This window comes from Coenobita brevimanus, chromosome 77 (assembly GCF_032717465.1).
Source record: "Coenobita brevimanus isolate Jiangsu-jjx chromosome 77, ASM3271746v2, whole genome shotgun sequence".
Classification (NCBI taxonomy): Eukaryota; Metazoa; Arthropoda; class Malacostraca; order Decapoda; family Coenobitidae; genus Coenobita; species Coenobita brevimanus.
In genome coordinates this window covers 10,970,342-10,996,543 of record NC_137030.1, presented here as the reverse complement: position 1 = coordinate 10,996,543, position 26,202 = coordinate 10,970,342, and the positions used below count along the sequence as shown (strand labels likewise).

At 42.4% G+C, this 26,202-nt stretch overlaps 1 protein-coding gene across 2 annotated transcripts in view; it reads left to right on the top strand.

The window, feature by feature from the left end:
* Window positions 1–7,414: 7,414 nt before the first annotated feature.
* Window positions 7,415–26,202, top strand: part of LOC145408375 (uncharacterized) — a 101,733-nt gene continuing 82,945 nt past the window's right edge. Inside the window, exons 1-3 of one of the 2 annotated variants that reach the window (XM_080279102.1) lie at window positions 7,415–7,479; window positions 11,968–12,011; window positions 13,792–14,215. In XM_080279102.1, coding sequence (XP_080135228.1) covers window positions 7,438–7,479; window positions 11,968–12,011; window positions 13,792–13,942 — 237 coding nt within the window. In that variant the 5' untranslated portion in view covers window positions 7,415–7,437 and the 3' untranslated portion in view covers window positions 13,943–14,215. Of the gene's footprint in view, window positions 7,480–11,967; window positions 12,012–13,791; window positions 14,216–26,202 lie in introns of those variants that run through there. The other variant, XM_080279103.1, reaches the window with a different exon arrangement.

The window sequence follows — 26,202 nt, the reverse complement described above, 5'->3', positions numbered from 1 at the left end:
TGTACCTCGGCATCGTAATGATTTCTCTGGATGTACGTACCTAAGTATGGCATCCCCTGTCCCTTCCAAGTCTGTAACCTGAAGATCCTTGCCCTTCAGGGACCATGAAGCAGGTTTTCTTTCTTTAAACCCCTGAATCAGATGACATCGCGTACTGATTTATTTTTGCTCTCTCCAAACGATTTTGTTTAACGTTGGATAAACTTTCGACCTGAGGGGTTAGATTAAATCCTTCATTACCCCTTCCAGGGCAAGGGGTGTTTCTCAGGGCGAATAAAATCGTCTGAAGGTCGCAAGAATAATGTGAAAATGCTGTAAGTGGCCTCGGTGAAGGAGTCAAGGTGTGTAATATGCGGAAAAGGCACTAATAAGAAAGATGTTTGGAAGCCTTCTGAAGATATGAGAACAAAAATCTTGGTGTATCATTGCCACCTCTCTCCTCCCTCAGCCTCATCCCCCTGCCCGCTTCCTTCTCCTATCCTCCCCCTCCCCCTTTCTCACCCTATATCATTCCCCACTCCCTTTTCCACCTTCCCCACCTTCCCCTTCAAAAATTTCTCCTTTTTCCTGTTTTTCACTCCCTTCATCTAAGCTTCCCATTCCTTTCCTTCCCGCTCTTCTTCCCCTTATCCTCCCCTTCCCACTGACTTCCTCTCATTACCCCCTCTATCACTCCCCTCCCTTCTACTCCCCTGTCGATCCACAACTCTCCCATCCCCTCCCCTCTCCAAACACAACCCTCCCTTCCCCTTCCCCTCTCTCTGTTTATCCCCCTCATTATTTCCACTCCTCCTTCTCTCATTTTCTCTCCAGGCCACTTCCCTCCCACTCCCTCACTCCCTATACATCCTATTTTCCACTCTCTCTCTTTTCCTACAGTTCTAGCTCTCCTCTTCCCCCCCTCCCCCTCATCTCCATCCCCTCGTAAGTATCAGTAGCCTCGATACAGGGCGTTCTTTAACATGTTCTTATCCCCACCCCCCTCTCTCTCTCTCTAACTGCACTGAAGGGGTTTATGTTGAGTTTTGTGTTTTGTCACTTTTAAATATTAACATTAATTGGATTTTGAAGTGTTTGGTGACTGCATGAGTGATGATAAATAGATGTACAAACAGTTCTGTGCACAAGTTAAGGTTAGGAATGCTTATGGATATCCTCCCTCTTCTCTGCCATGCTGGGTGAGTCAGAGCAACGAATTGCAAGGTGTGTACACTTGTGCCATACAGCCTCAGGTGAGTGGAGAAGGTGCATGCTTATTTCTTTATCGTCTTGGTTTTTGTTGTTGTTGCTGTTCCTGTTCTAAGGTGAAGATTTGATTGAAACCTTTTCTGTCTACACCTTAAAGGCCTGAATTGCTCATCCATAGGGTCGATTTGGGGGACACGCCTTCTTGGCATGACCCGAAGTGATCTCCCTTTACAAGAATAAACCTTACGCAGCGTAGAAGAGCCTGAGAGATCTTTTGTCAGAACTAAATCATATACCGCATATCCAATGATCTTTCATGCGATAGAGCAATTCTTTGGTACACACCTTCTGACATTACACAAATCGGTCTCTGCTGACCTTGCTCGGTTCCATGGATGTGAAATGATGTGAGAGGACTAAACTGACAGATATAGGTTTTGACCAATGACACTAAGCTGACACGAACTGAGCTCACTGGGCATGATGGAACCTTAAGTGACAATAATGATCCTGACTGGATTTAACTGGACCTAATGAACATAGGTGACCCTGAATGGCCCTGGAAGGTCTTGACCTGATTTGTAAATAAATCTGAACTGCTTTTTATTGCTCTGACTACACTGGGCTGGACATGAAGGGTCAGCATGGATTTGAAATTATCTAAATGAACTCTGGATTTGAATGGAAGTAATTGGACCTGAATGGGTCTCTGCTAACCTGCGCTGATCTGACCTACGTAACCTGACTGGACTCCTAACTAAATCTAAACTGACCTTAGTGAATAAAGATTTATGCTGACCCGAACAGACGTGATTGGCTCTGACCGGGTCCGAACATGAGCCTAATGACTGTAACCCCACCCACATCTAAATAAGAACCAGGTGGGCTGCAAGCCAAAGCTGTGCCTTTTTCGTACTCCATCATCCATGATTCAATCAAACATCCTCTTCTGGGGGACAGGGAGGGATCTGAGGAACATATGTATAACTGGGATGATCCACTGTCTGGTCATACCGGCATCCTCACACGACGGCGTCCCTCTCCAACACCACCTAAAAAAAAGAAAACAGAACTATCTTATGTGATATGATGGTTTGACAGGCGCAATTCTTTACTGTCTGACATTGGAAGCCCGGACATCCCCTGGTACTAACCCGAGTGAGGCAATATTAGTCTGGGATTATACGGGATTATACGGCACCTGGGATTCCCTCCGCCGAACCTGTTTTCTGTCCCGCTCAGTAACTCCATCTACCTTACCATCCAGTCCTCTTGAGTTATCAGAAAAGGCTTGATGACGCCGTCGCTGATGCCTGTCCAGGATGCAACACAGCACCCCATACTATCAAGCACGCTATGAAAGATAGCATTGCACACAATCACCTGCACCAAAACAACATAACGTCCTTGAGAGCTCTATGGGAAAGCCCTGTCTCTGCCGTGTCCTTCCTTAGGGATTCTTTGGCTCTCGTTCTAGTCTGGCGTAAATCTTTAATTTCCAAACTGCTCTCTTACGGTTTCTATTTTTCTATCTGTGCCTTTATCTCTAGTTTCCTTTCTGGCCATTCTATAGCTGCTGCCCTAGATGGCCACCGTTCTTCTCTTAGAGCTATCAATCTAGTGTTCCTCAAGGCTCTGTCCTATCACCAACTCTATTTTGTTCATCAATGACTTTCTATGCTGTACATCTAACCCTATGCACTCATACGCTGTTTATTCCATCCTTCACCTTTCCATTCTCTTCCCTCAGCGTCCATCTTACAGTGACCTCATCAAACAAGGAATAAGGTTAGGGCACACCTAATATCTGACTTGGCTTATATCTCTAATTGAGGTAAAAGTGATCATGTTCTTTTTAATGCATCAAAAACTCAGTTCTTACGTAGGTCAACCCGACAAAATCTTCCACAGAGTACCCTCAAATTTTCAACAATATCTAGCTTAATCCTGCATCATCTTTAATCGTGCTTGGGGAAGAACATACTTCCTCTCGTAAAATCTGCTTCCAAGAGATTAGGTGTGCTAAGCTGACTCCGTGCCTTCTTGACCCCTGCACAGTTGTTGAATTTATACACGGGTTTTATTCGACCCTGTGTAGAGTACAAATCATGTGTGGGGAGGCTCCCCACATACAGCTCTTCTCAACAAGGTGGAGCCAGAAGATTTTCCTCTCATCAACTTTCCTCTTACTATCTCCCTTCAACTTCTGTATCTTCGCCGTACTGTTGCATCGTTGTCTCTTTTCTATCGCTACTTCAATGATCACTGCTCGTCTGAACTGTCTGCATGCATCCCTCCTCTACTACGACGGGCACGTAGCACCCGTCTAACAACAAACTCTCATCCCTTTTCTGTCCAACTCTCTAATGCAACAGTTAAGCGTTGCTCCCAGTCCTTCATGTATGTAATGGGTAAACTCTGGAACTGTCTCTCTCTGTCTGTATTTCCTACTGCCTATGATCTCCAGTCTTTCAAACGCAGTGTGTCCAGGAATTTCGAAATGAACAGTTCTTGAATTTTGGTGCTCTTATCTTGTTTTTTTTTTTCTTGCAGGGAACAATTTGCAGGCTCGTGGTCTTGGTTCCTTCTTCCTTGCATTAATAAAAGTATATGTGGCTCAGAATTATGATTTTGTAAAACAACGTGCCACATTCCCCTCAAAAAGTTTACAGCTGGATTTCACAAGGCAATAAAGGAAGTATTGAATTTAAGGTACTTGGAAAGCAACCACAAAGCCTGACGAATGGCAGACCCTATGACATTTAACCATTTAATTAATTGACATAAGATACGGTTTGCATATAAAGTTCTTAAGAAACCTTGTGTGTATTTTAACTGAAGTTTGCTGAACACATATGACGAATTGCTTCGGAAAAGGGAAGGAACATATTTTTAACATTATATGACGTGAGGTGTTTAAGTGATAATGATTTTGATGCTAATATATCTAGAATTATGTTTGTTCAAAATCATAGGCCTACAGTGAGGAATTATCGGGGTAATTAGGAACAGATTGTACTTATTGTGTGTGTGTGTGTGTGTGTGTGTGTGTGTGTGTGTGTGTGTGTGTGTGTGTGTGTGTGTGTGTAATAGTGGTATAGATGTGTGTTGTATATTAAATATGAACATGTTGCCTATGTTACTGCACCATTAAGAGTGTATTAATTTACGTACTGTATATTTAATGTGTGTTCAGCTTTTTATGATATAAAGAACTATCTGTCTATCTATCTATAACCAAACGTCATAATCCCGTAAGAGGTGGTCGTTTGTCTTCGAGTAAGTTGTTATACGGGAAGGACCACTAACCCACCGACAACCCACTTACTGACACGTAGGGGTGGTTGTATGGTTACCACCCAGCGTTGTAAAGGTTTTCTTGCCATACAGGAAACCAATTGACTTGCTAGTCAATGTAAAGCCACTTGGTGAAGAAAGAACAGTGATAAAAAGTGAAGGTACTAAGAACCACAGATGCAGACTTTGAGACGATTTATAATTATATGCTCGTAATGCCTCGCGTCGCATCCTGTCAACTAGAACTTTTCCCAGTCTGTAACCAACTTTCTTTCCACGTCACGGCACACCTAACGTTTTTTTTTTTTTTTTTCTATTGTGTCACTGCTTTAACTTTAATACCTACCGTCCGTATTGAATAAATGCCAAGGCTGCCTGATACAAGACTGGTGTATTGGTATTAGTTTGAGTGTTTTTACTTGTCCGTGGGTCTTATGGTAGATCAGGAAGGTCTGTTTAACGAAATTCAATTAATTTAACTGCTCCCTGCCCCAGCCGGGGATCGAAGTCGCGGTCACCAGGACAGCATACCACCATCGAAATAGATAATGTCATCACAGTCTACATAAACAACATACAAGTTATTTAAAACCCCTGAGTCAGATGGCATAGTGTACTGATTTATTCTTGCTCTCTCCAGACGATTTTATATAACTTTGGATACAGTTTTCAACCTGAGGAGTTAGAATAAATCCTTCATTACCCCTTCCACAGCGAGGCGTGTTTCTCAGGCTGCATAAAATCGTCTGAAGGTTGCAAGAATAATGCGAAAGTGCTGTAAGTGGCCTCGATGAAGGAGTTTTGGTGTGTCATATGAGGAAAATTCACTAGAAAGAAGTTTGGAAGCCTTTTGAAATTATGAGAGCAAAAAATTTGGTGTATCATTGCCACCTCCTCCCTCCCTCTCCCCCCTCTCCCCTCCCGCTTCCTTCTCCTCTCATCCCCCTCCCCCTTTCTCCCCCTCTATCATTCCCCACTCCCTTTTCCACCTTCCCTAACTTCCCCTTCATCCATTTCGCTTCTTCCTTTTTTTTATCACTCCCTTCACTTAAGCTCCTCATCTATCCTTGCACCTCTGCTTCTCATTCCCCCCCATCCCACTGCCTTCTTCTCTCTTCTCCTCTATCACTCTCCTCCCTTCCCCTCCCCTCTCCATCCACAACTCTTCCTTCCTGTTTCCCTTCACCTTCGACTTCTCAACTCTCTTATTATCTCCTTCGTGTATTTCACTGCCTCCTCTCTCACTTTCCCTCCAGACCACTTTCCTTCCACCTCCCTCACTTTTTATACAACTTATTTTCCTCTCCCTCCTTCTCTCTACAGTTCTAGCCCTCCTCTTCCCCCTTTCATCTCCTTCCCCTTGTAATTATCAGCAGGCTCGACACGGGGAAGTTTTCTTTTAATGTTTCCTACTTCACTCCTCTCACTCTCTCTCTCTCTCTCTCTCTCTCTCTCTCTCTCTCTCTCTCTTTCTGTACCACTCCCATCCCTCTGTCTCCGCTCTCTCTTTTCTCCCCCATCTTTTCTTTCACTATGCCCAACCTCTTCCTCATTTCTCCCTCTCTCCTCTCCTCCATTTCTTCTCCATCCATTCCTTTGCCCCTGGTCTTTTACGACATATTCATTATATATGATGAGATCAGATCAGTTGACAACATATATCTCGATTTTCATAAAGCATTTGATAAAGTTCCCCATAAAAGACTACTTCACAAACTGAATGCGCATGGGTTCAGAGGCAATGTGCTCGGGTGGATCGATAATTGACACATCTTTACAGAGGCAGGCAATACAGAGTGACCTCGATCGACTGTTTAATCGGGCCCAAACCAGGCAGATGGACTTTAACATTAGTAAATGCAAAGTGCTAGACAATGGAAAAAGAAATAGAAAAATAAACAGCTACACAATGAACAGAATTCAACTAGATAACGTCAGTCATGAAAAAGACTTAAGAATTATAATAACATGATCTTAAACCATGCAAAAAATGTGCAAGGGCTGTTAAGAATGACAATTTAATTGGATGCATTGGCAAAGCGTTCGAATATTAATCAGATAATATCATCCTAACCTTATATAATCCTTTAGTCCGCCTACACTTTTATTGTGTCCAGTTCTGGTCGCCTTCTTACCAAAAAAAAAAAAAAAAAAAAAAAAAAAAATGTAGAGAAACTTGGAAGAGAACAAAGAAGGGTGACCAAAATTATATCCAGATCGAGAAATAAATCATACGAGAAGCGTTTAGAAGCCCTGAATCTCATTAACCTAACTAAATGCAGATTACGAGGAGATTTAATTCAAGTATTTAAAATATTCAAAGGACACGATAGAATGGGTCTCGATAAATACTTCACAGTTGATCTCTTGCATTATACTAGAGGCAATGGAAATAAAATAATTGGCAAACGATTCCAGTCGCTTGGAGCTAAGCATTTCTTCCTTAACAGAGTTGTTAATATATGGAACAAATTGCCCTCCATTGTACTAAACTGTGATACAGTACTAACCTTTAAGGATCGCTTGGATAAGTATCTGTCTTTTAACACCCAGCCTAAAATGTTTATTCCTGAATCAAACAGTTTTGTATATATATATATATATATATATATATATATATATATATATATATATAGTGTCTTCCCTACATCCCTCCTTCATTTTTCCCCAGTCCCTCTCTCCCTTCTCTGTTCCCTCCTGCCCTCCATCCCTCTTCTCCATCTCCTCTCTCCTCTATTTTCCTCACCACTTCTTCATCACCCGCCTCCATCCCTTTCCTCTTCTCCACTCTCCTCCTCCTTCAATCCCTTTCTCCCTTTTCCCCCTTCGCTCCATCCCTGTCCTCCCTCTTTCTCTGCCTTCCTCTCTCCCCCTCCACCCCCTCCTCTCCTAACAAGCTGTATTACCCCCCTAAGCAATGCTACACGCGCACACTCTACGTCTACCGCCAGCATGAGACGTCTGCTTATTCTCATCCTTGTTGCATTCATCTTGGTGAGTTGGAGAGTTTAAGTGTGATTCTCTCTGTCTCTGTCTGTCTGTCTTTCTGGCTGTCTTTGTACTGAAAGTGTATATATTGAGTTTCGTATTTTGCCACTTTTTAACATTCACACTAACTGGATTTTGAAGTAGCTGTATGAGTGAAGATGAATATATATACAAACAGTTCTGTGCACAAGTTAAGGTTAGGAGTGCTTGTGGATATCCCCCCTCTTTGCTGTGCTGTGTGGGTGTCAGACCAACGAAGTGCAAGGTGCGTACACTTGTTCCATACAGCCTCAGGTGTGTGGAAAAAGTATATGGTTAATTATTTACAGTCTTGGTTGTTGTTGTTGTTCCTGTTCTAAGGTGAAAAATTTGATTGAAACCTTTACTCTCTACTCCTTAAAGGCCTGAATTGCTCCCCCATAAGGCTGGTTTTGGGGACACGTCCTCCCTGGCATGACCGGAAGTGATCTTTCTTGACAAGAATAAAACTGACGGAGCCTAGAAGAACCTGAGAGATCTTATGTCAGAAGTAAATCATGTAAACCATCTCCAAAAAACAATTTTATGCGACAGGACAGTTATTTGGTACACGTCCTCTGATATTGCACAAATCAGTCTCTGCTGACCTGGCTCGATTCCATGGACATGAAATGATGTGAGAGGACTAAACTGACAGAAATAGGTTTTGACCAATGGCACTAAGCTGACACGAGCTGACCTCACTGGGCATGATGGAACCTTAAATGACAATAATGATCACGACTGGATCTAACTTGACCTAATGAACGTAGTTGACCCTGAATGGCCCTGGAAGGTCTTGACCTGACTTGTAAATAAATCTGAACTGCTATTTATTGCTCTGACTAAACTGGGCTGGACGTGAAGGGTCTGCATGGATTTGAAGTGATGTAAATGAACCCAGTTGGATATGAATGGAAGTAATTGGACCTGAATGGCTCTCAGCTAACCTGCAGTGATCTGACCTACTGTACGTAACCTGACTGGACTCCTAAATGCATCTCGACTGACCTTAATGGATATATATTTAAGAATACCTAAACATAGGTGATTGGCTCTGACCGGGTACGAACATGAGCCTGATAAAGTGACCTAGTAGAAGTGACTGTAACCCCACCCACATCAGACTAAGAACCCGGTGTACTGCAAGCCAAAGCTGTGTCTTTTCCGTACCCCATCATCCATGCTTTAATCAAACACCCTTTTCTGGGTGTTAGGGAGGAGCTTGGGGGACGTATGTATAACCAGGCAGATCCACCAGCTGGTCATATCGATGTCCTCACGTGAAGGCGTCCCTCTCCAACACCAACAAAAAGAATTAAAACGAAAGTATCTTATGTGATATGATGGTCTGACAGACGCACTTCTTTACTGTTTGAAATGGGAAGCCCGGACATTCCTTGGTATTTTAAGCCGAGTGAGGCAATAATATTCTGGGATTACTGTATACTGCACCTGGACATTATTCTCACCTGAGATTCCCCCCCGCCGAACCTGTTCTCTGTCCCGCTCAGTAACTCCATCTGCCTCGCCTCTTGAGTCATTAGAAGAGGCTGGATGTCTCCGTCGCTGATGCCTTTCAATGATACAACACAGCACCCCATGCTATTAGGCACATTATGTAAAACTGCATTGCACTCAATCGTCTGCACCAACAACACAACATACACTCCTTGAGAGCTCTGTGGGAAAGTTCGGTCTCGGCCGTGGCCTTCCTTAGGGACTCGGGGCTGTTCGGCCAGACTGCCTGGGGAACAACTACTAGTACTACTACCTCACCAATAGCTACTACTTTTCTTTCTCTTAACATATCTATCCCGCATACTCCCCCCACATGTATACTGTATGTACATGTAGATAGATAAATAAATAAACAGATAGATAGATAGATAGATAGACTGATAGACAAATATGTATACACTAATGATCAATAATACGGGCCATAGTGTTATCCGCTCCCCCCCCCGCCCCATAAATGCCTGGATCTCATGGTGACAGGCACTCCACTAGGGGGTTGTGGTGGGGGTGTTGGGGGTATTGTGATGGTGTGGGGGTGTTGGGGGTATTGTGGTGGGGTGGGGGTGTCTAGTGGGGGTGTTGCGTGTGTTCTGGTCAGGGAGAGGTGTTTGCTTGGGGTGGGGGTGGGAGTATTTGTGTATTGTGGTCTGATAGCTGGGAAAGCCAAAGCAGCGAAGGACGAACGGCTGCCTGTAGAGGTCATACAAGTACATTACACTCGTCATAAAGTGGGTGCCAGGTTGTATATATACATACACATACGCATGCATACGTACAAACATACATACATACATACATACATATAAAATGTGTGTGTGTGTGTGTGTGTGTGTGTGTGTGTGTGTGTGAGGTTAACTTGTGAATATAGGAGCTGGAGGATTAATGATTTGTCTAGAGTAAAGGCTTATCCTGATTTTATCAGCAACAACAACAACAAGATAATTTCATAATGCTTCCATAAACCTGGCATGTTTCGACGCAGGTAAAATCCCCACCAAACCTCATTGTTACATCTCATCACCACAGCCCTCCTCCTCCACCCCAAGCCTCTATCACAACTCAGCACTGTATTCAAAGGGTTGCTATATAAAGGAAAGAGTTGAACAGTTACAAAATTTATGTTTTGTGGGTAAAATTAATTCTTGTAACCTTGGCTTAATATAACATCTCTAGTTTTGAACGAAGCCAAAGCTGCCATTATGGTTTGCTAAATGAAGGATGATTACGTGTTAAAATTGCAGCCAGCTTTCTGTGTGTATTAGTTTTATGACAAAGGTGGAGGCGAGGAACAAGGGGGGTGAGGGCCGCGTCTCACTCTCACTCCTCTCTCCCTTCCTTCTCTCTCTCTCCCTCCCCCTTCATCCCCTCCCGCCCTCTCCTCCTCACCCTTCATCCAATCCTTGCCGTACCTAATTACCTTACATCTCTCTCTCTCTCTCTCTCTCTCTCTCTCTCTCTCTCTCTCTCTCTCTCTCTCTCTCTCTCTCTCTCTCTCTCTCTCTCTCTCTCTCCTTGGTTTTTGGTAGGTGGAGGCACCCACCGTCCTTCCTGCATTTCGATCCTTGTCCTTAACTAATAGAATTGATTTGTTAGTTACAACCTATACCAAACAGCAACGACAGGACCAACAGGTCTGTTGCTGTTTGCTGTCCTTCATACTCCTTTGTACCTTTGTACTCAGCTGATGTAGTCTACAAAGGAGTACAGAGGAAAGCACACCGAGTAACAAATCAAATGTTTTCTGGTAACCACACAACCCAATGTACGCCTGGTGGTCTAGTAATTTAAGGCGCTCCAACCAAACGTGACCCAAAAAGGTTTACATCCGAGGAAAGGTTGGGGCTCATTGCTCATCTAATGCCACTCAGGGTGTGGTAATTGGTCACCCTCGTATTAAATGTCGGGAATAAGTAGCTTAGTCCCGGGCACTATGCTTATGGGGTAATATAGGACTGGATGATACACAGACGGAGATTTTTCCTCTTGGTGTTGGTGTTTTCATTCTTCTGACTGTCGCTCGTGGTGTCGGATGATTTTTTTCAGCTTATAAAAGACTTATCTCCCTCGAAGGGGGGTCAGATGCAGCCTACATCAACACCTTCAGGTCTTCACCATTAAGGGACCATCGTAAGTACAATAAAAATATTTATTAGCAAAAGTATCATTAACAGTACATCATTGAACTGAATATGGACATTATTATTATTATTATTATTATTATTATTATTATTATGTGTGGTAGGTGGGGGCGCTCATCGTCCACTCACTTGATGTGGTGCTGATCTCGGGTGTCTGCCCTTTCCTCTCCTCCATCCTTCTTTCCATCCATCCTCTTCTGTCTTTCTTTCCTTCATTCTTTCCTCTTTCTTCTGCCTGCGGGTGACTTTACACTCCCTCTTGTATCTTTCTTTCCTTCATTCTTTCCTCTTCCTTCTGCCTGTGGGTGACTCTACACTGAGTGACAAGCCAAATGGTTTCCTGTACATCAGGAAACCATTTACTACGCTGGGTGGTAACCATATAACCAAATTTTGGCTCCTGGTGGTTTAGTGAGTAATAACGTGCTCCAATCGGATTGAGCTGGTGAGGGTTTGTATCCGGGGAGCGGTTGGGGTTTATTGCCCACGTGGTGCCACTCAGGGATGAGTGAGGCTGGTCACTCTCGTCTTAAATGCCGGGACCAACTTTCCTAGCCCCGGGCTCCTACGTTCCTCGTGGGGCAACGTAGGATTGGATGATGGATGGATGGATTATTATTATTATTATTATTATAATCAGTAGTAGTAGTAGCAGTAGTAGTAGTAGTAGTATAGTAATTGGTGTTCTTGTTGGTAGTGGTGGTGGTTGTGTTGTATTTATTTATTTATTTATTCATTCATTTATTTACTTCATGCTGTTATTCTCCTATCTGTCCACTTTTCACACAACGGCGTTAATGTGTTCCCTCTCTCCTTGCAGGGTATGGCCGAGGTGGGTCGTCCGGCAAACATCATCGACCCCCAGTAAGTCAGTCAGTCGTCAGCAGCAACAAACACCTTACCACAACTTATATGTTCTTGAGTAGTATCTGTAAACTTTCTTGAGCCTAAGATGTGTATGAGATTGCTTATACATATTCTTGCCTTCAGTCATATAGCTATAGTCTGTTTTCATACGACAATAATCTATCACCCCGTTTCAGCTCAGCAAAACCACTCTAGGAACAGCTTTCCAACGATTTGCGTAGATCCGCTGTAGCTTTGGTAACTTCCGAGATAACTTCATTTTTTGGAGGCTGTTTCTTTTTTTTTTTTCTTTTTTTTTAACTATTGTGGCGATTTTTGAGAAATTTCACTAACCTAATGCTTGGTTTTATTGCCTTTCTCTTCTTTTTCTTTCTTCTTTTTATAATCTTTCCAACAATGTGCGTAGGTCCATTGTAGCCTTAATAGTCTCCGAAATAATCCATTTCTGATGTTTGGTGCTGAATTTGCTTTTTTTTTTTTTTTTTTTTTTTTTTGGTGGTGGCGAATCGTCAGAATTGTCACTTAAATAACGAGTATAACGGTACTTTTCATTAACTTTTCAAAGATATACATATATTCCCTATTACTTTAACAGTGTTCGAAATAGCGTCTTTTGCGTGATGTGAGTGGTATAGCCGAAACCTACCTTTTTTATTAGTGTTCTCGTTCCCTTTGCTCGCTTCGACAAGATGATCTCCCAAGTTTTACACATAGGGGTTCAGAACTAACAAAGCAAGATTCCAACCTTTTCATCTCGCTTGAATATTGCTGGTTAAGTAGGAAGATTCTGATTCTGATGCATTTTCGGAATGTCAAAGAACTGCTGACCGGAACTATACATTATTGCACGATGTATAAGTGTGAGTTGAGGGCTTTTGGCGGGATGTCACTGCTGGGATGTCTCTTTCTCTGCTTGTTTATGTAAGAATGTATGTATGTATGTATGTATTTACGAGTATGTTTGTATATATTTATGAATTTACGAATATGTATATATGCATGTATGTATGTATGTAAGAGTATGTATGTATGTACGAGTATGTATGTATGTATCTGCGATGGTGTATGAATGTATATATCTACGAGTACGTATGTATATGTGTATGTATCTACGAGTATGTAATGCATGAATGTATCTACTAGTATGTATGTATGTATGTACACGTATCTACGAGTATGTATGTATGTATCAATGTATCTAGGAGTGTATGTGTAAGCATGTACGTATGTAGCATCTCTCTCTCTCTCTCTCTCTCTCTCTCTCTCTCTCTCTCTCTCTCTCTCTCTCTCTCTCTCTCTCTCTCTCATCCAATCCTCTTCTTCCCAATCACAAGCGTAGAGGTCCAGGGCTAGGCTACAATGTCACCTATATTTATGGTGGTGCCAATCATCTCTGAGCTAAGGATATTAAAATAAACATTTACTGAATGCTGTAAGGAGTGTTCTAACGTTTGTTGTAATTTCTGAACGCTCTAAGGAGAATGTTTAAAATCGATTGTGGAGCCAGGATCTCGTGGGCGTGAATGGTGAGTGGAAGGGAGTGTTGTTAATGGGCACAATTTGATTATGTAATTTTATCGATTTTTTTTTTAATCTCTGGCCCTCTAAACACTACTTCACACAGCTTGTGGGCTTGTGGGTGGGAAAGGTCTGGATGATGATGATGATGATGATGATGATGATGATGATGATGATAATGAGGAGGAGGAGGATGTTCTCTTCACGCCAAGTTCTGAATGCTATTAAGAACTTGTTTCTATGCGTTTCTTCTCCCCAGGTATGGTCCGTGTCCCCACCCTGACTCCTATGGAATAAGATGCATCTGGTACCACGACCAGTGCCAGTGCGACAGTGAGTGTTCCGACAACGGGCCCGGGTACCGATGCTGTCTGGTTGCTGGGTGTGGCAAATCGTGCATGAAAGTTTAGTAAGGTGGAGTATGATGTGCCGGCTACAAGAAAGTATCCATGGTATCGAAACTATTAAAATGTCACAGATATGGGAATATTATACGTAGAATCATTCATGTACTACCTGTCTATGCTGTGTGTTGTTTATGGATGGCATGATGAAACAATGAATTAGAAAAAAAGAGGAGCTTTTAACCCCATGGGTGGGCCAAAATGCCCTTTGAGGAGGCCTTTTAACCTATCCTTTAAATTTTATGATTTCATTCAAGGAGATGGGTTAAAATAAAGTTACATAACAAAAAAGTTTTATTGACTCCTTCGCAAACTCCGCCCCCCCCCAAAAAAAAAAAAATCATATCCATTTTGGCTGAATGTGAAAATACGCAACTGAAAATCACTCCATAATTACTAATCAAAGTTGATAAAGATTAATCTTAAGACAATCACTTAAGTAAGGCAAGTTTTTCTTAATCTAGGAAAATGTACCTGTTTATAGCTTGGTGGAGCAGCCCTTTGAAATTCAGCAGGTAACAGTAAGACCCCAAAATGAACAGAGAGAAAAGTCTGTGGTGTGATTAGGTTTATGTAAAAAATGGTTACAGTCCCCCAGGGAAATTCATGTAATCATGGTCATTACACTTGATGTGGACTTTCCTTGCTATTCCGCCATAATGATGTGGGCTGCTGATTTCAAGCAGGGCAGGAAGAGCACAGACGATGACCAAATCCCAAACTCAGCTATGGATAATCAAGTGGAAACCATTCACCTCATGGTGTTGAATGACAAACGTTTGTCTGTGCAACTAGTAGCCGACACCATAGGCATCAGTGCACACTGTTTTGACTAACATCTTGGGTATGAACAAGCTGTCTGCACGATGGCTGCCCAGAATGTTGACACCAGACCAGAAATTGACCAGTTTGGAAACTCCAAGGACACTTTTGGTTCGTTTCCAGGCCGATGCAGCCAGTTTCCTCCGGAGATTTGTGACCCAGGATGAGACATAGGTTCACCACTGTGAACCTAAACATGAAAATCAAAGCAAGCAATGAAAACATCACGATTCTTCACCTTTCCTATAATTCAAGCAAGTGGCACCTGTCGGAAAGGCGATGGCCTCAGTATTTTGGGACACTGAGTCAGTTCACACAACGGACTACTTTCAAATGGGTCAAACCATTAATTGGGACTATTATGCATCAGAAGTAGTCAAGGAGAAATGGAGAGAAAAGCTTCGAGCGGGCGTGCTGTTGCTCCAGGGCAATGCTCCTGTCCCCACGGCACAGGTGGCAGTGGCTAAAGCACCCAACTCTGATTTTGAACTGTTGCATCATTCTCCTTACCCACCCAATCAGGCTCCATCCACCATTTGCGGAGTGACGATGAAGTCATCCATGCTGTTCAGAGATATTTGGATACTCAAGATGCGATCTTCTTCCGCGACGGGATAGCAATGCTTGAACGTCGGTGAACACGTACTTGGAACTTAGGGGACACTATGTTGAGAAATACAAGAACAGTCTTTCTCCTATGACATTTTTGGGGTAAGGCAGAGAACTTTTTGAAGGACCCACGTAGCAATATGAAACAGACTAGAAGGGACTATGAGAAGGAAGTATGTCTTTTGTCATTTGGGGAAGAATGAGGAACATGAAAGGCAGAACAAACTGCTAGCAGAAGACTGTCGGAGAAATTTTGCTCATGGTAGTATGTTCCGTTTTTTTTTTTTTTCTGAACTTCTTTAAGCCATGCTCTGAATCGACGGATCCACGCCACAGCCTTCTTCATACGGAACCAGCTTGATAAGTTTCCTGTTAAACTGTCAGTTGCACTCTCGGTGAACTGAGATACTGCTAATAGTGTCTGCATCTGTTTCGTTCACAACACTAACTTTGTTCATTTATCACTAGTTAAAACTGGGAAATTTTTCAAAATGTGCCTTTCAAACATAAACACTATAAGTCCAGTGATGTTATATCACTTAGCTACTCAATGGATGCTTCCCTTGGTTGTTCAGTAGAGACCAAAGTATGACATACTGTATGGGGCTCCACACAAAATGGAAGTCCTGGGGCCAGAATACATAAAGCACCTCACCTTGGGTGACGAATCTTCTTACGTGAAGCAAATCTTCATACTTCGACTTTTAACGTCCAAAGATGTAAAACGCCTTATCGTGTACCTAGGATCTTCTTTATTAGATGCTCATTTCATAATTGGTATCACCTACTCCACAGCCTCACCCCAGAGGCCTCTCGCGTAGCAAGCCACGTCATAAATCTTGTCTACTTCCCGTCACCTAGCGAGGCGGCCCATACACAGACCTCTAACCTGAGGTACGCCTGCAAGGAATTTCATCTACTATAACCTTACTTTTACACCACTGTAAAGTATATAACAGTGTTTTTTCACTGTCAGTTGTTACACAGATACTTCGCAGACCAACATGAGGTATTTACTGTACAGACTGTGGCACCTCTCAGTCCCTGGTTACCCGGAAAATCACGGAGCCCCCTACACAACTCCTTTTGAATTAGGCGGGATGGACTCCCTCTCGCATACACAAGCAACATAGTCTTTGTCCTCACACAAAAATTATCACACATTTAAAGTTAATACAAGCAAACATGTCTCCTATCATCCTTAGTTGATGAACAAGTTTCTTGCCCAATAAAATGAAACTAGACCTAACACTACTAACCAAAATACAATCTCCCTTATTTATCACGACCTGATATCATCATCATACAACAAATTTGAGATATTCCATCCATCACCATTCATTACCAACTACATCCCTCTTTCACTTACTCGTTTTTACTTCTCTGATCACCCCATCCATATTACATATTGAACAACCATGGGGACATCACACAAAACTGCCGCACTCCTACACTGATCGTGAACCATTCACTTAGATGCCCATTTAGCCATAAACATGCCAGACTGTCATCATAAAAACTCATGATGGCATCTAGCAGCTCACCATCTACACTGTGTATATCCGCAGAACCTTCCTCAATCCTTCCCAGTCTGCTTTGTCGTATGCTTTTTCCAAATCCATAAATGCCATAAACACCTTATGGTCCTTCTCATAAGCCTTCTCCACTATCTGCCTCACTGCAAATATTTCATCCACACATCCCTCGCCACTCCTTAAGCCACCCTGTTCGTCACTCACTAGGACTTCTGATATCGCTCTTACTTTCTCTATAATAATTCTTCCATATACCTTCCCTACCACACTCAGTAAACTTATGCCACGGTAATTCTTGCACTCACTTCGCTCACCATTTTTTTTTTTTTTTTTTGTACTGGGGTACAATCACTACTTTTTTCCTCTCTACTGGCACAGTTTCATTCATCCATGCTTTCTTACATATTTCGAATAAGCACTTCATTCCGCTCTCCCCACTACACTTATCTCTGCATACACCTCCGTGCTTTACACAGGGGCGAATAAAACCCGTGTATACTCAACATTTGTGAGGTATGGAGTCGGCGTAGCACACCTAATCTCTTGGAAGCAGATTTTACATGGGAGCTAATATGTTCTTTGTAAGATAAATCGCAAGAGAATGAAACGCCAAGTATGTTTAAAGACAATGCAGGACTGAGCTGGATATTGTTAAACATTAGTAGGTACTCCTGTGGAGGATTTTGACGGGTTGATAGATGAAAGAATTAACATCCTTCACACTTTAACATTTATTTCCACTGTCACTTCTACATTTCTTCATCTCTTTCCAGAATAACATCCTCTTTTCAGAGTGCTTTGCGTTCATTTTTCTTTCTAAATCATCATTTACTTTTTCTTTTTCTTGTTCACTAGTCTCTTTACGTGCTTCTTGATCACAGTATATTCATTTCTCATTTCAACTGAACCCCTGTACTGTATCCACGCAAACCACCTCTCTCTTAACCCCTTCATCCCACGATGCCTTACTTTTCTTCTTTGTTGTTACTCTTGCCACACCACACACCGCTTTAGCATTCGTAACTAAGCAGTCCTTATATGTATTCCGCAAGCTGTCCAGATCCATTTCATTCCACTTCACTGATTCTAACGCCGCCCCTACTTTGGCCCTGTATTAATCTACCATTTCTTTGATCCTTAGCCTCTAGATTTCCAGTCTCTCTCCTTGACTGCTCCTCTCTCTCTTGGTCCACCTCACTCCTGTCAGCTTGATCTTGCATACCACAATCATATGATCTGACAAACCTTCACATCGTCCTATCACTGCCCTCGTATCAGCAATACTACTCAACATCAATTTCTCTACGGACACGTAATCAATCAGCCTACTTTCAAGATGATCTCCATTCCCTCTGTTCCATGTATATTTATGTGCATCCTTTTCCTACGTGTCAGCAAGTGGGTTGGTGGAGGGTTAGTGCCCCTCCCCGTAAAACAACTAGCTCAAAGTCAAATGGCCACCCCTTACGGGATTATGGTGTCTGGCAATAGATAGATAGATAGATCTTTGTGTTTGAAATAAGAATTACAAATGCACAACCCCCCCTTCATGACAAATATCCTTCAGTTGCCTCCCATTATCATTCTCTCCTCGTACTCCATTATTATCCATTATATCATTCACAGGACCAGTGCCGACTCTACCATTCATATCTCCCATTACAGTCACAACATAACTCCTGGGCATTTCTCCTACTATTTCATCCAACTCATCTCAAAACAACAATAACATAAATGAGTAAACACCAGCAATAATAACAGCAGTAGTAGTAGTAGTAATAATAGTAATAATAATAATAATAATAATAACAATAATAATAATAACAATAATAATAATAATAATAATAATAATAATAATAACAATAATTCCACGAACTCAGATAAATGAAAGTAATGCAAAGAGGTTTGTTTCAGACGCCCAAAGAAAATACAGGTAACAAATAATAGGAAGAAACTTACGTAGAATAATGGAACAAACACAGTTCTTTAACATTATCTTGCATGTTGTTTACGTAGACCGTGTTGATATTAACTCTTTCGGTGGTGGGCTGCTGTCCACTAATACCAATACACCAGTCCTGTATGAGGTAGCCCTGGCATTTAGTCAATACGGACGGTAGGTATTAACGGCAAAGTAGTGACACAGCAGACATAAATCCCGGTAAAGAAAGGTGGCTGCAGACTGGGAAAAATAGTAGTTGACAGGATGCGTCACAAGGCATTAGGAGCATATATAAATCGTCCCATAATCTGAATCTGCAGTTCTTAGCCACTTCACTTTATATTACCCTACTTTTCTTATCAGGTGGCTTTACATTCAGTGACAAGAGAAATGGTTTCCTGCATGCCATGATACCATTTACAATGCTGGGTGGTAACCATATAACCATCCCATACGTGTTCCCTACATGTCAGCAAGTGGGTTGACGGTGAATTAGTGGTCCTCCCAGTAAAACAAGGAAGTCAAAGACAAAAGACCATCCCTTTCGGGAGTAGACTGTAGTACCAGTCAAACAGGGCAGTACTCCCGAGGTTGATGGCAAGCTGGTGACAGGGACAGCTGGAGCTCCCGTTTCACCAGTCCCAAGGACTTGATGCTGACCATTTCCCTTTGCTGAACATTTTCAGTGCTTTCATTAACACAGAGAGTAGGCCAGCATATTCTCTTAACCTGCCCTGTCCCGATCAATTGTTTGTAACCCTTTGTAAATATTATATAGTATGTAAATATAGTATGTAAGTAGTTGTAAGTAGAATCCAAGTAGGGCATACCGCCCAGTGTTATGTCTAAGAGCACTTATATTATGTCTGGGATTTGAATGAGTCACGACTTCCGTAGTCGCACCGCCGCTCTAGCCAGAGAGAGAGCCGGTGGGCAGTAGCTGTCTGTAAGTGTCTGGGGTTGGACACGAATGCTGTCCGGTGTTGTTGTACAAAGATTCAAGACGGTGTTTAATATATTGTCAGAAAACTAACTCCTACACTTTGTCTTCACCTACATCTGGCGTCAAGGGGCGTTGACAGTATTAACATTTGGTGGCAGTGGTGGGATGAGTGGATTCTGCAGGTAGCTGCTTCAATTAATTCATCCATCAATAAATCAATTGGGGAAACACCATTCTTCATCATATACAGCTTTGACAAAAGACTACTATATTCACTGCCGCAATCCAAACCTGATCCGATCTACGACTACGATAACTATGTGTGAGTCAACCTGTCCAACTTCCAGAAAATTCACACCTGACATTCGGCTATGTGGTGTGGATGGCTCAGAATTCTGGTCAAAGGAAAGATCACACTAGAAGTACAACTTGATAAAGCCTTAAGACCTTTTGATGTAGAGTTTCATGTTACTAATGATCTTAAAGATCCAGCAGACACTCTCATCGGTTTTTCGACAATGGCTCAAGAAGGTATTGCTCTCCTCCCTGCTTCTCGTAAAGTAATTGTCAATGGTTTCCCAATATCTAGTATGGAATATCCACGTCCGGTACTTTCCCAAACCAACTCAGTTATTAAAGCTAACGTTATTCCCACATTACTCAACAGTAAACTGGTACACACACCGTTACCTGAACAGCCAAGTACACTACCATCTAGTACTAAATCCTCTGAGCATTCAACTGTGGATCGTATCAACCCCTCTGACAGTGGCACACTCTCCGACTCAGACACGTCTCATTTAACTACCTCAGATAGTGTGATTGATGTTTTACAACACGCAGAGATAAGACCTGCAGTAACAAATCAGTGCACAATTTTGTTGCCGCACAAATTTAACAAGGTCTCTGTTCGTGTTGTGGGTGTGAAAGCAGGAGTGGATGTACTAACCTTACCTGAGACGTGTTGTATGAATGGCTTAGCTTATGAGTCGGCATTGTATACGGTGCTGGAGGATGGTTTATGCTACTTGTACATTGCCAACACCACAAACGCCGCGTTCACCTTACGAACGGGAACACAAATTGGCAATTTCCTGGTATACCCAGCAGCCATACATGTGTGCCAGGATTTCCCACACCCTGTTGCCGATGTGTGCTCAGTTGCTCAGTCCACCAATATTCCATCTAATCTTGAATCTCATGTGAAACAAAGTGATTTCCTGGAACACCGACATCAATTGATTAATCTCTTGCGGGACTATCGTGAAGTCGTAGCCCTACCTGGTGAGAATATGGGAAAGATGGATTTCATAAAGTATAACATTACATTATAGCCTGGAGCTCAGCCAGTATCTATACCTGCCTACCATTTACCACATAGCCAACGTCAACAAGCTGATCGTCTTATTCAGGACATGTTGGATAATGAGGTCATTGAACAGTCTGATAGCCCGTGGAACAGCCCACTATTTCTGGTTCCAAAGAAAGGTGGTGAGTTATGACCAGTAATAGATTACAGATGCGTGAATGCACCGACTGTCCCGGACAGATTTCCAATTCCTGTGCTCACTAATTTGCTGGAATCCTTAGGCGAAAACAATTGTGTTTTTTCCTCCCTAGATCTTTTAAGTGGCTACTGGCAAGTCGAGATGGAAGAATCATCTCGTCCTATCACTGCCTTCAGGACTCCATTCAGACATTACCAATTCCGTAGACTTCCATTCGGTTTGAGAAATCCACCATCAGCGTTCATGCGGCTAATTTATATAGTTTTTGCCGGCATGATAGGTCACTCAGTTTTTGCTTATCTAGATGATGTCATAATCGCTAATCACTCGGTGGAAGAACACTTAGAAAAGTTCACTAGACTCAAACAAGCTGGACTTAAGATCAAACTATCAAAGTGTGACTTTTTACGTAAGAAACTCCAATTCCTAGGACATGTTGACTCTCACGGAATTCATACATCAGATGACAAGGTTAGACCCATGAAGAATTTCCCATCTCCAACCAACACCGACGCTGTACGCAGTTTCCTCGGTCTCAGTGGGTATTACAGAAGATTTATTAAAGGGTACGCCCAGATAGCTGCGTCGTTAACAAAATTGCTAAAGAAGGGTGCATCTTTCATGTGGGCTGATGAACAGGCAACCGCATTCACAACACTGAAAAATGCTCTAGCACAATCACCAGTTTTGGCATTCCCTGATTATTCTAAACCATTTCTTCTCTGTACTGATGCTTCCGGAGTAGGCCTAGGTGCCGTTCTCATGCAATATGACTCCGAAGGAAAGAGAGGTGTCATTGCCTATGCTAGCCGTGTGCTAAACTCCACGGAAAAGAATTACAGTGTAACTCACTGGGAAGCCCTTGCCATGGTCTGGTCTCTAAAACATTTCCGCAACATCATCTACTGATATCCTGTTCACATCCAAACAGACCATCTTCCCTTATGTGACTTGTTTCGGGGACATAACCTTACCGGTCGACTTGCACGTTGGGCAGTCACTGTGACTGACTATAATCTGACATTTGAATACGTTCCTCGAAAATCCAATGCCGTAGCCGATGCCCTCTCGCGGCATGTTGCCACAGTCTCAACTGGTTGCGACATAAACTTGGTGTTCAGTTATGACACACTACATAGGTTCCAGCGTGAGGACCCCGTATGGTCACAGGTCATATATTTCCTAGAGTCAGGCGATGATTCTTCTCTGCCAAAGTTACCAGTCCCTGTATCTGATTTCTTCCTCAACAATGAATTGCTCTATAAAGACTCAGTACTGAAAGGTAACAACGTACCTCATCGCGAAGTTAAGCAACTAGTCATTCCAACAGATTTAATTCCTGCTGCCCTCAGTTTAATCCACGACACCCGTTCTGCATTACACCCTGGCAAAGACAGAAGCTTATGGCAAGCATGTCTGTCATATTATTGGCCCAGTATGCGAAAGGATATAGAAGCGCACTGCGATGCATGTTTATCATGTGCCCGTTACAAGGGGACAACCTGTCAACCTGCAGTACCCAGTACCATCAAAACCTTGGCAAACTGTCTCTCTCGATCTTCTGAAGCTGCCTCGTACAGAACCTGGCTTCGTTTATCTGTTAGTGGTAGTTGATCATTTCTCTAGATTTGTTATCTTAGTTCCGTTTCGTGAAAAATCTGCTAATGCAGTAGCACATGCCTTTATTAATTCAGTAATTTACCCTTCACAACACCAGAAGTTATTTTAACTGATAACAGATCAGAGTTCAATAATTCAGTACTGGAAGAAGTTTGTCTTCAATACGGAATTAAGAAATGCAATATAATGGCCCATCATCCAGCCTCGAATGGCCTAGTAGAGCGCAAGAATAGAAAGATATTGGAGAGTCTGCGTCACATAGTGGGAGATCAGACTTCCACCTGGGATGAGTGGATTCCACAGGTAGCTGCTTCAATTAATTCATCCATCAATAAATCAATTTGGGAAACACCATTCTTCATCATATACGGCTTTGACAAAAGACTACCTTATTCACTGTCGCAATCCAAACCTGATCCGATCAACAACTACGATAACTATGTGCGAGTCAACCTGTCCAACTTCCAGAAAATTCATGAATATGTTCAAGATAATCTGGCCCTTACAAATAAGGAGATGGTACGTAACCAACATGCCGCTGCCACAGATGTTGCCATCCAAGTAGGTGACTTAGTTTTTGCCCTAGATCATGACAGAGAATCAAAACTAAACAGTAAATTCTTGGGTCCCTTCCATGTCATATCTCGTAAAGGTAATAAGTTCGAATTAAGAGATCTGCACAAGGCAGAGACGACATGGGTGCATGCAGATCATCTCAAAGGTGCATCAAAACGCATAGTCTTGGAGGAACCACTAAGAAAGACCACATCCCCACAACAAACTCCTACTCAGCCTTCTTCCTCTTCTATAAATCTTCCTTCTGACATTACTATTCTGCCTTCCCCTACTGTTAATGACTAACGTACCAAATTGCGTTCTGCCGCTAAGTCTCTTGCATAATGTTATCATCTCACATTGTCGTTACCATCTGTATTAACATCACCTCTAAGATCACCTCATTTTATAGGAAAGATGCTGTGGGTCTACGTGCTGGCAGTGCTGCCTCTGGTTGGATCTGGATCAGGTGAGGACGATGGTGCCGTACGGCCCGGGGCCTTGGTTGGCGCGGGAGGCGAGGTAATGGTGGTTAAAGATGTAGTCTCATTGTGCTATGACCTAGAGCCGCTGGCCGCCGTGGCCATCACCCTGCCTGACCTTGCATGTCAGCTAGACGACCTGCAGGGACTTCTGTCAGATATAAAAAATCGATATCACACTGACACATTTTTGTACCCACTCTACCTACCCATCTGCTGGAAATTAGATTATATTCGTTATCAGTTCAACCATCCTCAAGAGTCCTTCCCTCACCAAACGCCTGTGGGTCGCTCACGAGTGAAACGTGGGCTTTTTGACCTTGGAGGAGAAATCCTTAGTGGATTATTTGGTGTAACGACTACCCGTGAACTTTTTGGTTTCAAAAAGGACTTACTTCAATTACCAAATGCCCTAGAGTCATAAGACAAAGTGTTACGTGTTCAACATTTAATACTGCAACAGATGAGTCACCATTTACATGATGTTACTAATACTTTAAATAATTTTACAATTATTCTTAAGCGTGAAGTATCAAAGACAAATATTATATCAGAGTTGATGCATGTTAAATTACATGTTGATAATTTGCAGGTTTCTCTGGACTCTCTTGTCTCCAAAGTTTCTAGCCTAATTCGTATTTTAGTCAATGCTGTTGGTAGTCGTGTGACCTTAGATTTAGTATCTCTCTCTGACCGTTCTACTTTGGAATGGGCTCACTCAACCTTCGGCTTGTCTCCTATAATTCCATTTTCCTCTTTAGAACACTACTACCCAATACTAGAAGCCACATTCCTTACTAAAGATATAATTGTTCATATTCCTCTTCGTTCTTCCATCTTACTCGACCTCCTCTTTCACATCATCCCTTTTCCCTTCTGGTACAATAACTCCCAGGTACAAGCCTCTGTCTCTTCAGAGTACTTTCTTCTCTCCCATGATCATCTCTATATTGCCTTCCTCTCCTCAAGTGACCTCGGTTGATGTGCCCTTCTCACACCCAACTCTCGAGTTTGTGCTGCGTACCTCCTAGCAATTTTTCCTGGCAGCGTTGCTCCTTGTGAATCTGCCTTAGTCCATAACTTCTCAGTGCAACCTGTCTGTACCTTTGTTCCTGTCCCCAAAAGCCAGGTACACCGTGCTCGTCTAAACCACATCCCCTATTTCTTCTTTAGTGTCTCAACTCCTGTTAGTCTTATTTGTCCAGGGACCCCTGTCCGTTCACTATCCGCATTTGGTTTATATAAGGCCCCTGATTACTGTACAGTAAAGTCTGAGTCTATAATAGCCCATGCCACACACTATCACTTTGCACTTCGCTCCCACAAGTGTGACATCTTCAACCCTATTAATACTACCTTTCATCTACCAACAGACAATCGTTCTATCACATCAGAGAACCTACGTATGTTGAACTATCTAAACAAGTCTGATTATATTATGAATCAGTTCTCTTCAGCTTTTAACCGCTCCTGGTCACATCCAGTCTTTGTATTTCCTCCGGTTGTCTTATGTTTTCTAGGTTTTATTGCAATTGTTTGTATCCTGTATTGTTGTCTCAAGCGAATGGACAAAAGGTTGCATGAGATCCGTGTAGCAACAAGGTTAGTGCGACAACCAAAAGACCTGGAAAATGGTAGTTCTGAGTAAAGCTCATTTTGTGATTAGATATGTATATATTTGTAAATTGACCAAACCTATATGTTTATGCTATTTTTCCAACATGGCCATGTACTGTAAATATATTAATCCCTTCTTACATCCAGCTTTGTGAATTATGTAGTAATATCTCATTTATTATTATACTTCCATGTAGTCCTGGTTGACTGTATACTCAGACCACTTGCATTCTTGCCATATTATGACTTACTGCCTCACCACTGTGTCAGGAGACACACTTTTTGATGAGGGGGAAAATTGTTTGTAACCCTTTGTAAATATTATATAGTATGTAAATATTTTATGTAAGTAGTTGTAAGTAGAATCCAAGTAGGGCATCACCACCCAGTGTTATGTCTAAGAGCACTTATATTATGTCTGGGATTTGAATGAGTCACGACTTCCACAGTCGTACCGCTGCTCTAGCTAGAGAGAAAGCCGGCAGGCAGTAGCTGTCTGTAAGGGTCTGGGGTAGGACACGAATGCTGTCTGGTGTTGTTGTACAAAGATTCAAGACGATGTTTAATATATTGTCAGAAAACTAACTCCTACACTTTGTCTTCGCCTACGTCTGGCGTCAAGGGTCGTTGACA